At 49.5% G+C, this 15,807-nt stretch overlaps 1 protein-coding gene across 6 annotated transcripts; it reads left to right on the top strand.

Annotated features, from left to right (window-relative positions):
• The first annotated feature begins 2,601 nt into the window (after nt 1-2,601).
• KCNE3 (potassium voltage-gated channel subfamily E regulatory subunit 3) lies at nt 2,602-11,440 on the top strand. 6 transcript variants are annotated; one of them, XM_006140989.3, is made up of 3 exons: nt 2,602-2,680; nt 7,882-8,059; nt 10,289-11,440. In XM_006140989.3, exon 3 carries the CDS (start codon nt 10,329-10,331, stop codon nt 10,638-10,640), a length of 312 nt encoding a protein of 103 aa, XP_006141051.1. In that variant the 5' UTR covers nt 2,602-2,680; nt 7,882-8,059; nt 10,289-10,328; the 3' UTR covers nt 10,641-11,440. The 6 variants fall into 6 exon arrangements, with proteins under 6 accessions (XP_006141051.1, XP_027629966.1, XP_006141052.1 ...); XM_027774160.1 differs by lacking the exon at nt 2,602-2,680 and adding an exon at nt 2,801-2,930 and having other exon boundaries at nt 7,903-8,059; XM_006140987.3 differs by lacking the exon at nt 2,602-2,680 and adding an exon at nt 2,801-2,930.
• Nucleotides 11,441-15,807: the final 4,367 nt, after the last annotated feature.

Raw genomic sequence — 15,807 nt, 5'->3', positions numbered from 1 at the left:
ATGTGTGCGAGTGCCCCAAATCTCAACTGGATGGAGAAATGGAGAAGGGCGTGTAGTATGGACACGCTTTCTCCTCTCCACCCACCAGGTCTGGAAATGCATGCACCCTCTGGCAGTAAAATAAATAAATAAATGAATAAAAGAAGAAGAAGAAAACGGGAAAAGAAGGGAGAAGGAGAAGAAAAGGAGAAACTTCAGGGCTGCAGGAATTCAGAAAACGGGCAGATCCTGGCAGGAACAGATGGCCCCCTCCTATCCGTATTTAAGGAGGCTCTGTTCAGAGATGGTCAGGGAGAGGGGGAACCACCAGGGGGCATGAAATACCTTGGGCTTTATGTGCTGGAGCATCATTACTGTTTCTAGGCCTCAAAGGGAAAGAAAAGGAGGTGGCTACGAGAATCCAGAATAAGGGAGAGTTCTAAAATAAGGCTGACAGGAGTGTGAGCCTCAGTTGAAGATGCAGCAAGAACAACATCTAAAGATTAAGCAAAGGGCCAGCCCATCATCTGGTGGTTAAAGGAAGCTGAATCCCACTAGACCTCCCACAGTTCAAATCTCGGCCTGGCTGCTTGAAAAACACACTGTGTGCATGTGGGTGCATGTCCCAAACTCTGACGGGGAGAAAGGGAGAAAAGATTGCTGAGTGACCATGTCCTGTTGGGGGGATGCTTTCTCCTCTTCCTCTCTGTTTCTCTTTCTTTGGCAAGCATACATGCCCTTTATCAATTATAAAAGAAAGAAAAGTAAATAACTTACATGTAACAGAATCATCAGGTTAGGGGTTGAAAAACAAGGTTGGGAAGGGGAAGGAGAGAAGGAGGACAGGAGAAGGGAGGGATTAGAACTTGTAGATAGGTGGGCCCAGCTGCAGTGGCACAGAGGTAGTACAGCACTCTGCAGTGCTGGAAGCCCTATGGAAGATTCAGGTTCGTTCCCGGTCAGTTCGTAGACACCAGGCGTGCATGAGCCTGTGATCTTGACTGGCTGGAAAGCCTGGGGGAGGATCACGTCCTGAGAACCTGTTGAGGAGGGGAAGTGAGAAACAAGCCACCAGGTCCGTGACTCGAACTGTGGCCGCCCATGTGGGAGTCTCCAATGCCTTAACCACCATGCCACCTGCTGGTGCCCAGTCAACTTGGGTTCTATCACTAAATGGTCCTGGAATGCCACTTTCATATGATTCTAAGCCTAGGATTCTAGCATTTTATTAAAACTAACGCTGTCTTTACTTTCAACAACGGTAATAAATAGCCCTATAGAGTAAGTGCAAGGCCTGGGGCAGGATCTGGAAGGAGCCCTGAAGAGCCAGGGCTAGTCCCGGAAGGCTGGTCTCAAGAGCCATTTGAATCAGAGTCCCTGGTGTTTGGTAATCTTGTTTAAAAATGCTGAGACCTGAGCTCCAGTCGGCGTCTCCTGAATCAGAACCTCTGGAGTGGAGCCCAAGACTCCTTTACTAGAACAAGCTCCCTAGGTGTTTTTCGGCTAGGCTTAAAATTTCTAATTTTGCTTAGGCATGCTGGCCGGAAACAGAGAGAGAGGGAGAGAAAGAGAGACAGTGGGACAGATAGCCACAAGGAAAGTGAGAAATCATTCTTCAAAGGGGGACGGCCATACCACAATCCTTCCTCCTCTATTTTCCTTTTGGGGTTTTGGGCCCACTCACACATATGCCTGGAGTGTTTTTCAAGCCACCAGTCCAGGACTTGAACAGCACAGTTGGCTGGTGGGATCCAGCTGCCTTAACCTCCACACCACAGCATGCCTGGGTGGTCAGTATGATTTCCTTGAGAGGTGATCTCCAGACCCAGAAAAAGAAAGAACTGGGTCAAATAACATAGAAAAGATGAGTTTAGATGAAGATCAGCAATTTTGTGTGAAGTGCCCACCGTGCAGTAGACCTTTTTAAAATGATAACCACGTCTTAGAGAGACCCTGGGATTCTGTGATTAAGGTATGCACCGCTGATATCCGGGAGTAGGTTTGTTTGCAAGGAAATGAGTTTGTGATTGATTGCTCAGAGGCTCCCACTGTCCCTGAGACAACACTTCCTGCTACTGTCCATTCCCCTGCCCAGTCCTCTGACTCTCACTCCAGGTTGTTCCTACTGCTTCTCTTTTCTGGAACCTGCAGTGAAGCCAACAAGGCAGCAACAGTTTAAGTGAGGGCCTCGTGGCCAGAAAATAGAGAGAGTTCTAGGACAGACGCAGTGAGGTGCGGCTGGTCAGGCGTGAGGGCCTGAGGTGTGGCTGCAGGGAACGTCGCTGGGCTAAGGCGGGACAGTGGCGCAGGGATCATGAACTCTGCGGCCGCCTTGCTGGATGAGGGGCGCAGGTTCCTTCCTGAACCACTCTGGCTCAGCACCCGGCCTGGAAAAGGTTTGTGTTAGACACAGATGACCTCCAGGGACCCTCCAGATCGCATCTGTCCCCACCTGTGAAGAATGCATGTAGGAACTGTGCCCATTTGACAGCGAGGAAGCCACGTCTAGCGAGCGGCCGTGACTTGCCTACCAGCTCCCAGCCTGGCCGACCTCGCCTGGTTTCTCCCGGCGCGCGGATTCGCTTGGCGTTCTGGCGATCCGCTTCATGCCCTGCTAGCTGCGCCAAAGCAGCCAGAGGCATTCGGTCTCAAGTTCAGGAAGCAGCGCCGCAAGGGGCGGAAGGGTCGGAGACCACAGCGGGTGAGGCCAAGTGCTGGGCGGAGGCTCCCCAAACCGCCTAGGGAGAAGTGGGTGTGCTGGGGGGCCGGGCTGGGCGGTGGGAGGGAACGCCCTGGGGGAGGAAAAGGGAGCGCAGCGCTGGGGCGAGTGCAGAGCTGGAGGGCGCGCGGCGTGGTGGGCACCGCGGAGCGCTCAGGGGAGCCGTGCCCTGCCATCTCCCAGCCGAGAGCGCGGCGTGAGCAGAGGCTCTCGGAGCCTCGCCCACAGGCAGGTGAGGTGCAGCTACAGGGCTGGGAAGCTGAGCCGCGGTCGGGTGGCGATAGGGAGTCTCCCACCTTTGCGACGGACGGCAGAGGCTTGTTCTCCCTGCGACCGCGGTGGGGGGGGGGGTGTTCCAACTGGAGCGGATCCTTCCCTGGCCTACTCAGGGATCCCCGGGCAGCACGTGGGCATCGGGAGCTAGCTGGGCTCCTTGCACGCCCCACCTGGAAACCGTGGGGACTTGAGCCGGCACTCACCATCCCCTGCCGACGGCTTAAAGCTCCTCGGCGCCCACAGATTTGCAAGCTGCGCCCGCGAGTCGAGTTGGCACAGAGCGCGCAGGTGGAACAGACTGTCCAGGACCCAGCCAGCCTGTTCGCTGTTCTGCGGAGGTGACTTGCGGGTTCTATACTCCGCTGTGCGCTCACCCTGCCCCACCCAGGCCCGCCGAAAGCGCGAGGGTATTAGGGGCATCTCCTGCCGAGGCTCCTAGCTAATCGCTAATCGCTAATCATTTATGGGTTGTGTAACCCTAAACCGGTCATCACCTGCTCCCTGCTTTGTGCTGCTTCTCCTGGGACCCACCCGTTAAACGGGCCTCCTGCTCCCGTTATCCACCACCCCATGGGACATAGAGGCGAAGGGAGACCAGCCCTGCGGGTGGCTCATCTAGAAAGTAAGTGACAGTTTGTCAGCCTTTCGGCTAAGATGGAGTGCAGAAGGACGAATTCAGCCGCCCCAAGAGCATCCCCTAATCCTCCTTCACCAGGCTGCATCTCAGACACTGAGACCCCAGGGAGTGATAACCTGTCTAGGGTCACCCCAATGACCAGACGGATAAGAACCCAGCTTCCTCCTTCTAGCCCAGGGCTCTCCCCACTCCATGTGCATGTAAATACAGAAGCCCCCATGGTCTCCTGGCACTTGGTCACTTTGTGGAGGGTCAGGTGGCTGTGCAGGTGTCTTCAGGTTGTTTCGTTTGGGGTTTTGACTCCTTGAGATGATAAACAAAGCCTTTGCCCAAATCCCCTCCCTCCACACTTCTCAAAGCACGTTTCTTTCATAAACTTCACCTATGAGCACTCAAAATACTTTCCTACAGGGAGGCAAGACAAGAAACCCTGTCCTATCCATGAGGAAAATGTGGCCCAGAGCGGAGAAGTGGCCTAACCAAGACACGTGGCTAGATATGAACTAAACATGGAGCAGGAGCGCAGCCAGGATTCCCGTTCGGGGTGTTCACCAACTACAGGGTCCCAGAGTGGTAGACATAACCGGTCAGGGACTGCAGGGGTCATCGGTGAGGGTGGGAGATAAGGACGGCTTCTGAAGAAGGTAAGTATTTAGAGAGAGATGGCTGTTCTTGGAAACGGTGGGCTACAAGGGGGGAACACAAGACAGAAGAGGAAACAGCGAGACCAGGCCACCCAGTAGTCATCTTTTTCATTTTTGTTAAAAAGCATTTTTAAAAGTTTTTTTTTTTTTTTTTTTGCCATAGGCTGTGTGCACTCTCTGGAGAGAGACAGAGAAGGGGAAAGTGAGAAATCACCCCCCAGGGGGGATGGCCGCATTGCAATCCCCTCTCTTCCAATCTTCTCTGGGGATTTTGGGTGCCCATACAAGTGCTTGGCATGGTTTTCAAGTCTCTGGGTCTGGGACTCGAACTGTGACAGGTAGATGGGAGTCCAGCACCTTAACCACTACACCACCTGCTGACCTCAATAATCATCTTTTATGTTTGCAACTTAAAAAGAAATTATTTTTTTAATTGCCGGAGGGCAGAAGTGCTCTCTGGAGAGAAAAAAAGTACCCCAGTAGGATGCAGCTACACTATGATAGTTTTTTCTCTATTCTCCATCCTGTCAGGATTTGAGCACCATGCCCAGTGTGCTTTTCAAGCCACCTGAGCCAGGTTTTGAAGCACTGTCAGCAGGTGGGATCTGGCGCCCGATGCACAATGCTTAGCCCTAGCGTTTGTTACAGAGCTGGCCCTATGTTTGCAATTTCTAAACCACTTTCCCATCCTTTGTCTCCACCAGTTCTCATGTGAGGCAAGCAGGGCAAGATTAATCATCCCCATTTTCTAGATGGGGCTCAGAGGAAATAAATGCAGGGTTCAAGGTCACAAAGCCAAGCATACAGCCAAGATTGGAGTCATGAAAGGCAGACTTGAAAGGCAAGATCACCGGCCAAGTAGCTGGGACTTGGACTGTGTGTGTGCAGGGGGTGGGTGTGTGTGGCCACACCCTGGCTAGGTACACAGGGAAGAAGATTGCAAAGCCATTGCTGGTGCTTTGGGGCCAAGAATGTTTGCCCTTTGGATTGAATGGGTTCAGATACAGGGAGTCTCTGAGATTTCAAAGGAGGCTTAGAAATCCTCCCTCCCCGCCCACCCGAGAGCCCCCACCTGATTGAAATGGATTCTTTTCTTTGAGCCTCCCCTTTCCCAGACCCAATGGAATCTGTTTTGCCCTGCCTTGAAATTGCTTTTTAAGTATGGTAAAGCTGTTTTCATGAATGTGTATGTGTGCTTGGGGCAGGGAGGGTGCTCTTTAAAAGAAGCATTGATTCATTTATCCTTTTATTTATCCTTTTATTTATTTATTTAATGTGGTAAAGGGTGCGTACACTCATTGGAGGTAGAGGAGAGAGAAAGAAAGAGAGAGAGGGAGGGAGAGAAAAAGTGAGAAGACTCTTCTGGGAGGATGACCACACTGTAATCTCTTCACCTCCATTCTCCTCTCAGGATTTTGGGCACGCATGTACAAGTGCCTTGTATGTTCTTCAAGTCACCGAGTCCTGGACTTGACCAGTGCAGTTGGCCAAATGGGATCCAGCTGCCTCAATCTCCACAGCACCTAGCTGGCCTGATTCATTTATTAATGAGTGCCTGTTATGTACTCAGTCCTGTGGAAGTTTTTTTTTTTTTTTTTTTTTTTTTTTTTTTGTTTTCGCTATAGGGCGCATGCGCTCGCCAGACAGACAGAGAGAGACAGAGACAGAAAGAGAGAAATCACCTCCCAGAGAGGATGGTCACGCCGCAATCCTTTCTCCTCCATTCTCCTCTCGGGATCTTGGGCACGCATGCACACGCACCCGGCGTGAGCTTTAAGCCACCGGGTTCGGGACGCGAACCGCGGTCGGCTACGTGGGATTCCAGCGACATAGCCATTACGCTAACTGCTGGTTCCCAGTCCTGTGGAATTAAAAAAAATAAATGAGATACAGGTCCCTGCCCTCATACCACACAGTGCACGGTTTAATAGACATTTACACGCACAATTTCAGCACACCACAGTGCTCTAATAGGGCCTTTGTGCAAAGCACTTTGGGAGCAGTCAGGAGGAGAATCTGATTAGGAAGTGGAGAAAGGATTCTCAAGAAAGGAGCTACCGAAGTGACATGGGACTAGGCCTTGAAGGATGAGTAGGAGTTTGCCGGTGGGAGGGAGTTCCTACCTAAGAAGACAGCAGGAACAAAGGCAAGAGGGATGCCTGTAGCTCGTCATGGGCATGGGGCCTGGGGAGAGCTGTGGAGAGATGGGCCCAGAGGCAGGGTCACATCTAGAGGAATCTGCATGGTGATTTAGACCCTGCCCTCCAGGTAGCAGGGAACTTAAAGTGGGGAGATCTGTGGGAGAGGAGTAAGGATACCTGGTTGCTGCTCCTAGCAGGGCGAGGAGCTGAGACCTTGGGTAAGTAATTTTCTCCCTGTGGGAGAAATCCATCCCACTGGTCGAATGAAAGGGTTATACCAACAATGTAACCTTTGAGCTCCTTTCCAGCCCGCATACTATTCCTGTGTATCCTTTAGCTCTTCTCCACTCCACCTGCTCTCAACCCATGTAGTAGTAAGACCACTGTGGACCATGGCAAAATTGTGCAGCCTGAGGCTTGTCTGGATTCCCTCCCTGCTTCATGAGATGTTTTTTTTTTTCCTTTTTTTTGGGGGGGGGGCAAGATTTTTGCTATAGGGTGCATGTGGAGAGACAGAGAGAGACAGAGATAGAGAGCAAGAAATTACCCACCTGGGGGGGATGGCCATACTGCAATCCCTTCTCCTCTATTCTCCTCTCAGGATCTTGGGCATGCATGCACACACGCCTGGTGTGAGTTTTAAGTCACCAAGTCCAGGACTCAAACCGTGGTTGACTATTTGAGAGTTCAGCAACATAACCATTATGCCATCTGCTGGTCCCCATATGACGTTTTTCCTACCTCTCTGAAACACCTCATTTCCAGGCACTTAAGACACACACGCTGAAGGAGTAGCTGAAATGGAGTGACACTAGAAGACAATGATACAGTGTCACTTGGCCCAGAGAAACGTAGATGAGATGTTCACTCAGATACCCAGTTCATCCTTCAGATCACAGCTCTATGCCCTAACCCCCAGGTTAGAGGCTGGGCAAGTTCAGGTCAAGTGCATTTAGTGAGAATCTGATGGTGTGAGGGAACGAACAGGAGCAGCGTGTGGAGGTAGAGTGAGCCTGGCTGGCTGAGCAGAAGGGGCCATGGGAAAGGAGGCATAAACAGAAGCTAACTGTTCCTCCCGCACCTACCAACTCTCCCGTCCTGGACCCTCAGTTAGGATGGGGGGAAATCTAACGTAGTTACTAAGGGTTAGCAGAGATGATGCCCTGACACAGGCTGTGTTTGATGGATGCACAGCTCATGCCAGGGAACACTCATTTGCAGTGGAAAGAGGCCCACGGGCACTAGAGTCCTGGGTTCTCGCCCAGCTCTGCCCCCTACTGGCCCTTTTACTCCCCCTTCTAAGCTGCAGTTTGTCCCATCTACCAAACCCAGACTCCAGGATATCCTGGAATTTGAACTCTATTGGGTTGTCAGAAAAGTCATGATGTATTTTTTCTATGTTTTTCTATGCAAAAATGCGTCATGACTTCCGACAACCCTATAGATGATCTGTAAAGTCGCTGACAGTTCGCCTTCCTTCCTAAGGGCTTGATTGTCTATTTCAAGGCAAGACCCCTCCAGAGCAGGAGCTCTGTCTTCACAAGGATTACGAGGAGCTCTGTCATCAGTGGCTCCCCTGGAAAGGGAGCTGTGGAGCTCAGAGAGAGGAACAGAATTCCCAGCACTGCTGACTGCCACCCGCCGGACCAACAGGGACCCAGAGGCAAGTCACAGAGAACCAGCCCCTTCCTTCTTCAGCTCTTTGCCTCTGCTGACCAAACTTGGCACCTTTGCACCCAGGCGCTCACCCCACCCACACCCAGCACCTAAAGATATGGAGCTATGGCTTCTTCACTCCTCCCATTAGAAGCACAGACATCCTGGTCTCTGCAGAGAAGCCCTGGCTGGAGGACCTAATGGATGAAAGGTTTCATGAATCTTCACTCTCCTCACTTAATCCACCTGAGCCCACCTTGTTCCCCCATGTTGCCCCCTCTCTCCACTTTCTGCATGGAGTCTGCCTTCCCTGTGGCTAGATCACCCTGGCAGGTGAGCTGTTGACAACCAAAATGGGAGACCAGACGAAGGTGCAGTGGTAAAACATGACACTCTGTGAGGCTGACCCACATGGCAAGGTTACTGGTTCAAGTCCAGAGACCACTCTGAGTTCTCTAGGTACACATGTGTCTATGATCTTGAGTTGACTGGTGCTGGGATGGAATGCAGCATCAAGACCTTGATGGGGGTGGCATCATTCTCTCTCTCTCTCTCTCTCTCTCTCTCTCTCTCTCTCTCTCTCGTTCATGGAAGAAATATATATTTTTAAAAAAGAAAAATGAACAAGTCAACCAATTCAGTCCTCAGTTTATCTAGGCTGGAATATTAGGTGTTGGTTGGTCCCAGGATTTACAAGATCTTAACCTGTGAGGAGTCTGCAGCCTTTTCTAATGTGGGATTTCAGGGGCTCTGGAAAGCCCTCAAAATTCTTTTCCTGCTATTCTATCTGGAATAATCCAGCTCCCTATGCACAGCACTAAACCACTGTGCTACAGGGTCAGCCCTAAAATCATCTTCAACATCATGAAAGTGTATGCTCATAGCATGCCTTGCAAGAGGCAGGGCAGGAGTAACAATCTAGTTTTTGTTTGTTTGATTTGCCAGAGGGTGCATGCATTTGTCAGAAGGGCCTTGTTTAAAGAGAAAGATAGGCCTGTACCCATGGCCTAGTAGTTAAGGAAGCCTGGATCCACATGACTAACTGCAGTTTGAATCCCATCCCCAGCACTTTGAAAAACATGCTAATTACATGTGCACATATGTGTGAGAAAATTGAGAAAAGTGGATTGTGGCTTGACCTTGCCCCACTGGGGGTGCTTATCCCCCCATCTCTGTCTTTCTCTGGCAAGTGCATGTGCCCTCTGGCAATAAAAACAAAGAAATATAAGGGGAATTACATATGGTTTTTCAGAGACAAAGATACAAAGCTGTCTTTTTCTGTATTATTGACTAAGAATCTCTAAGAGGAAGGGGGAAAAAAGGAACATTTATAATCAGCTATTACATGACAGGTACATAGTGACTTTGAGAAGAGGGGACAGTTCAGGTGCCTATACATTGTTTGTCTGGGGTAAATATACCCCAAACCAGACTGAGCACTCCTCTCACTCCCCCACCCTCAGCCCCATTCTGTCTCTTCCAGTACCTGCAGTGGTCAGCAGCCTCCCCGCCGCCCCCCCCCCCCACCTACTTTCTTTCCTACGACATTTCCCGAAGAGCTAGAATACCTAGAGTGTTTAGAAAATAGGATACTTGGAGGTCAGATGATTCAGCCTCTGGCCTCCAGGTAGGGTGAAGTCTAAGCCATCCTTAGGCTTCTTCTAAATGGTGTCTGTGATGTATAAAGGCAGAACTGTGTTAAAGAATCGCTCTAGCAAATGTCTCCTAATGATGCCGCAGTCCTGCCCAGAGCCGGCATGGAAGTGGAAGAGCTTTGAGCTGGCCATGGAAGGGGAGGGCTTTCTGACTTGGCTTTGCCTCTAATATGCTCTGTGATCCTGGACAGCTGCTCGTTCTCTTTGGGCCTCACTTTCCCTGTGTGCAAAATGGAAGTGTCACATTAAATAATCTCTAAGGCCTTTCTAGCCTAAAGTTCAGTAACTCATAGAAGAGAGCAGTTCATATGGGTTATGATGGTCAGGGCGGGCTTTATTCCACAAGTGTTTGTTAAGCACCTGTTGGGTGTTGATGTAAGTGCTCGTACGCAGCAGTGAGTCAAACAGACACAGCCCCTGCCTTTCCTGACTGTGTGGTCTAGTGGAGAAGACAGCCCGACAAGTAAGCCAATGGTGAGAATAAGCGATGATGTTGGGAGTTTAGACGGGGTCTGAGCAGTGGGGTCATTTCAAGCTGTAGGCAATGACAGAAACCGTCTCTTCTCTCTTCTTGTCACCAGATCGTCCCCTGATTCTTCCTATACCTCAATTCCTATCACTATGGAGGCAACCAATGGGACTGAGACCTGGTACGAGAGCCTGCACGCTGTGCTGAAGGCACTAAATGCCACTCTTCATAGCAACTTGCTCTGCCGGCTGGGACCAGAGCCAGGGCCAGACAACCAGACCAAAGAGCGGCAGGCCAGCCTCCCTAGCCGCGATGACAACTCCTACATGTACATTCTCTTTGTCATGTTCCTCTTTGCTGTCACCGTGGGCAGCCTCATCCTGGGATACACCCGCTCCCGCAAAGTGGACAAGCGCAGTGACCCCTACCACGTGTACATCAAGAACCGTGTATCTATGATCTGATGCAAGGTGGCCAAGGATGGAGGAAGATCAAGACACATAGGATTGTTTGCTGGGGCCTCTGGGGCTCAGCTGCGGACATCAGGCCTCAGTATCCCCATCTGGAAGAGCAAGAAGAAGCAGTGCTAAGGGAGGTGGGAGGGGAGGGGCTGGGCCTTGTGGTTAAAGAGTTCTCCAAGATGGCCTTCATAAACACTGGGAGCCCAGGAATGAACACCTAGAGTTAGCAAAATCTCTGGCCCAGTGGCTGGGCCGTGGGCGCCCTGGGGCTTGGGAGAAGAAGAGGAAGTTGTAGCAGAGGGACATGAAACAGGAAGATGCTTGAGGACACTTTATGTTTTATCTTCAACAACCACGAGAAGCAGTGATGATTATCCCTCGTCACAGACAGGAAATCCGAGTCATCCGACTGACTTACGTTTGTTCCCATCTGATGTTCTTCAACACGCTGGATGTTTGTGATGGTAACCTCTCTGTGAGAAAAGCATGGCAGGTACCATGCTACCTGTTTGGGTCGGAACAGCGTCATGGTTGGAGTCCAGGAACTCTGGGCTCCTTACCTGGTGCTTTTCCAAACTCAATGCCACACAGAGTGGATCCGGGCCTGAAACTTGTACAATTCTGGAGACTGTCTTTAAGAGAAAGAATTTAAAAATATCTTACTTTTGCAATTAAAACAGTACATCACCATGGGGCCAGCCCCGTGGGCTGGTTTAAAGGATCGGGGTCCCATATGGCAGACTACAGTTTGAATCCTGGCTTTGGTGGCTTGAACATCATGCCAGGCACATATGCATACATACTCAAAATCCCAAGAGCATGGAGAAATGGAGGAGAAGTACTGTAGCATGACCATGTCCTGTGTGAGGTGTTTTCTCCCTCTCTCCCTCACTCCCTCTCTCTGTCTTTTTTTTGATGAGTACACATGACCTCTGGCAATTATGCACGTATATATATGTAAAATAATATGATTTTTTTGGAGAGGTTTTTGCTTAAGGGCACGTGTGCTCACCAGTAAGACAGAGAGAGACAGAGAGATAGAAAGCAAGAAATCACCCCCCAGGGGGGATGACCACGCTGCAATCCCTTCTCCCCCATTCTCCTCTCAGGATCTTGGGTACGCACACACACACGACTGGCGTGAGTTTCAACCACCAGGTCTGGGACTTGAACCCGCAGTTGACTACATGGGAGTCCAGTGACATAACCATTACACCAACTGCTGATCCCTAAAATAATATCATTTTTAATTATACATGTATATATAATTAAATATAAATATCTGTATGTTTGTATATTTAATTATACAACTTTATATATGTACATTTTGTACATATATAATATAGTTTTTATATATGTACGCATGTATATATGTGTGTGTATATATGTATAAAATCTCCATGTTAATATGTTGCCAGGGCCCCTCCTGGGAACTTCAGAGGAGCCCATTACTTCTCAACTCTATGGTTCAAGTGAAGCTATTCACAGTTGCCCCTTCTAGTCACATCTCCTGTCATGGGGGTTTCACTGCCTCCAAGCAGATTGTTCTATTTTTATTGAGATCTGTGAGAAATTTTGTGATACCAAGTTGAAATCCACTTCTAGCAGATTATTATCACCCGTGGAAGGTGATCATATTGATAAAAAGCAGAGTGTGAGGGGCAGGCACGTGGGTCAGCAGAAAGGGTTAGCCCTGAGTCTCCTGCTCATGTGGTGTGACTTGGACACTTCTCTCTCTCTGACCCGTTTTCCTCTTCAGCACGAGATATTTAGACTTGGAGGTGTCCAAGGGCCCCAGTCAGGGCTGACGTTCTGGGCCTCACATGCTTTAGGGTAAGCCATATGAAATCACAGTGTTGGCAGATCAAAAGTGGCAGATTGGCGCAGTTTCACAGGTTCAGTCTCATGCACAGTGTCGGGGGTGGGTACTTTATAAGCCATTTGCCTCAAATCCCAGCCTGGAACCATCCGCTGGTGTGTTGGTGTGATTGCAACTTCAGGGATCTCCATAAGGTTCCCAGAAGGCCCATTGAAACATGCACGTGTGTGTATAGCAAAACTCTGAAAGGATCTTCGATAGCCATTATCTCTGACGAATAGGGTTACAGGTAATTTTCCCTTTCCATTATTTAAATCTATGGCATATTTGACCATAGTTACTTGTCCACTAAGTGGGAAAACAGTTACTTCCACAATAAAAAGATCCAAATAAATGCCCGCGTGTTTCTAGCGCGGAGGATCGAATCCACTCCACAGGCAGCGATGGCAACTCCCTGCAAATCTGTGTTGAGCCCTAGATGTGCTCTGGCTCTGCCTCACCTCTCGAAGGAGGAAATGGGAGATCTCCTTCAGGAGACACAACGTACGGGAAGGCAAGAGGATCAGAGGTCTGCAGCTGACAGGACTTGAGAGCCCATCCAGCTCAAACCCTCAAATAAAATATGGAATACAGTCAAGTGTAAGAACGAATGGTCAGGTCTGGCCCTGGAGTGCAGTGACTAAGAACTGTGCATAGGGAGCTGGATCTCACATGGGTAACCACAGTTCAAATCCTAGCCCTGGCAGCTTGAAAGACTCACCAGGCATGTTCCAAATCCCAACGGGATAGAGAAATAGAGGAAAAAGCATTATAGCATATCATTCTCCTCTGGGGAGTGAAGGCTTGCTTTCTCTCTCTCCTCCTCCTCCCTCTCTGGTAAGCACATATGCTTTCTGGCAATTAAAAAAAAAATAGTGGTCAGGGAGTGACTAATATTTGGCATTTGAGGGATGAGATTGAAAATCTAGAAGAGTCAGGGACCAGCAGTTAGCTTAATGGCTATGTTGCTGAACTCCCATGTAGCCGACCGCAGTTTGAGTCCCGGACCCCAGTGGCTTAAACTCACGCCAGGCACATGTGTGTGCATGCCCAAGATCCTGAGAGGAGAATAGAGGAAAAGGGATTGTGGTGTGGTCATCCCCCCTGGGGGGTAATTTCTTGCTTTCTATCTCTCTCACTCTCTCTTTCTGGTGAGTGCACATGCCCTATAGCAAAAACCTCTAAAAAAATCTGGAAGAGTCAGAAAAAGCTAGAACTTGGGAACCAGCAGTTAGTGTCATGGCTATGTCGCTGGATTCCCACGTTGTCGACCGCGGTTCATGTCCCGGACCTGGTGGCTTAAAACTCACGCCGGGCGCGTGTGCGTGCGTGCCCAAGATCCCGAGAGGAGAATGGAGGAGAAGGGATTGCGGCGTGACCATCCCCCCTGGGGGGTGATTTCTCGCTTTCTGTCTCTCTGTCTCTCTCTGTCTGTCTGGCGAGCGCACGCGCCCTACAGTGAAAATCTCTCCAAAAAAAAAAAGAAAGAAAAAGCTAGAACTTGAAATGGATTTTGAAAGATAGAATAGATCTAAGCAGTGAGTGAGGGGAGAAGACTAGGGAGGCATGGAGGTGGAATGTGAGGGAACACCCTAGACACAGAGGTCAGTGGAGGACATGAAGCAGGAGGCTGCTCTGAGACTTCAGGCATCCTTTCATGAGTCCTCACACTAATGGGACTTACTAAGAAAAGAGTATAAATTTGCTCTGAGTAACAGGAATGCGGTACATGAAAGGCCAATCGGTGGCATGGTGGTTAAGGCAGCTGGATCCCACCCGACTGACTGCAGAGTTTGAATCCTGGACCTGACAGCTTGAAAAATACGCAGGATACTTGTGCTTGTGTGCCAAAAATCGTGAAAGGAGGGAGAGGTTGGAGGAGAAAGGATTGCAGCCTGGCCATCCCCCATAGGGGGTGCTTTCTCACTTCCCTCCTACCCTGTGTCTCCAGAGAGCACGAGCGCCCTCTAGCAAATTAAATAATAATAAGTAAAGAAGGAGGTCTATGAGAAGAGTGTGGGGTAGCTCACAAGTTCAAAAGAGGAGCTATAGACACCAAGGCCACTCCAGGGGGCTGAGGTCCTGGAATTGCAACACTTACTCAAGTTTATAAAGTAGGAGCTCAGTATAGCTCCTTACACACACCCATGGCTGGACCAAAAATCTTAGGATTTTAAGAAGATATAATTTATACGTCCTAATATTCTACCAGCTATTGCTGGGAGCGCAATCCCACGGTTTGTCTCACATCCTTGGCATCTTTGTCTGCACCGTTCTGCCCTCTGCTGGCCAGATCTCAGCACCTCACCCTGAGTCCTCAAAGCAAAACCTCAATAATCGTTTTTTCTTCTTTTCCCTTTTTCTTTCTTTCTCTCTTCCCCTTTTCCTTCCTTCCTTCCTTCCTTCCTTCCTTCCTTCCTTCCTTCCTTCCTTCCTTTCCTTCTTTCTTCTTCTTCTTCTTCTTTTTTTTTGTTGTAAAGAGGTTTTTGCTATAGGGCGCATGCACTCGCCAGAGAAACAGAGAAAAACAGAAAGAGAAGCGAGAAATCCCCCACCATCCCCCACCCAGAGGGGATGGCCATGCTGCAATCCCTTCTCCTTCTTCTCTTCTCAGGATTTTGGGCACGCAAGCACACATTACCTGCATAAGTTTTAAGCCGCCAGGTCAGGGACTCGAACTGTGGTCAAATACGTGGGTGTCCAGCGATGTAACCATTATGCCATCTGCGGATCCCCAATAATCATTCTTTCAACAGATATTTTATTGAGTGCCTACTATTGTCAAGCCCTCACCGAGGCACACTCGGAGTATGTAAGTAAGCAAAAAGACGAATGAAGGACTCTGTCTTAATACTCAGGAGCATTTCCTACAGGTGAGGCTCGGTCTAGACAGCTTTCACATTCAATTTGTTTCGCTTTTAAACCCCTCATAACAACCCCATGTGGTAGGTATTCCTTACAGTTACTTCAGAGGAGTCCACTTGTTCTAATGTCTTCAGGCACCCTTGATCCAAATTAGGCCCCACAGCATGCAGAATACGGATGTGAAAAATCCCTAAAAATTAACCAGAAAGTGATTTGGGAAAGTAATGCACAGTATTAACACCAGCGGCCTGAGGTTGAGTTCCTAGAAACAGAGCCTGAGACAGGCATTTCTTGATGAGGAGTGCTTTTCAGAAAAAGCCTACAAGAGAGAGAGTGAAGTGGATAAGAACGGGAAGAGCCAAACAAAGCCCATCTCCGGTCATTTCTCACCCTGGCCCGACCCACAGGGCCCTGTTATATGTGTATGACTGGGGCATCAATCACACG

Source organism: Tupaia chinensis, unplaced genomic scaffold (assembly GCF_000334495.1).
Source record: "Tupaia chinensis unplaced genomic scaffold, TupChi_1.0 Scaffold000047_1, whole genome shotgun sequence".
NCBI lineage: Eukaryota > Metazoa > Chordata > Mammalia > Scandentia > Tupaiidae > Tupaia > Tupaia belangeri.
Note: the sequence above shows the minus strand (reverse complement) of the source record. Positions and strands in the feature narration are given on the sequence as shown.

Coding starts and splice junctions, on each gene's coding strand:
- KCNE3 (XM_006140989.3), top strand. CDS start 10,329: ATGGAGGCAACCAATGGGACTGAGACCTGGTACGAGAGCCTGCACGCT.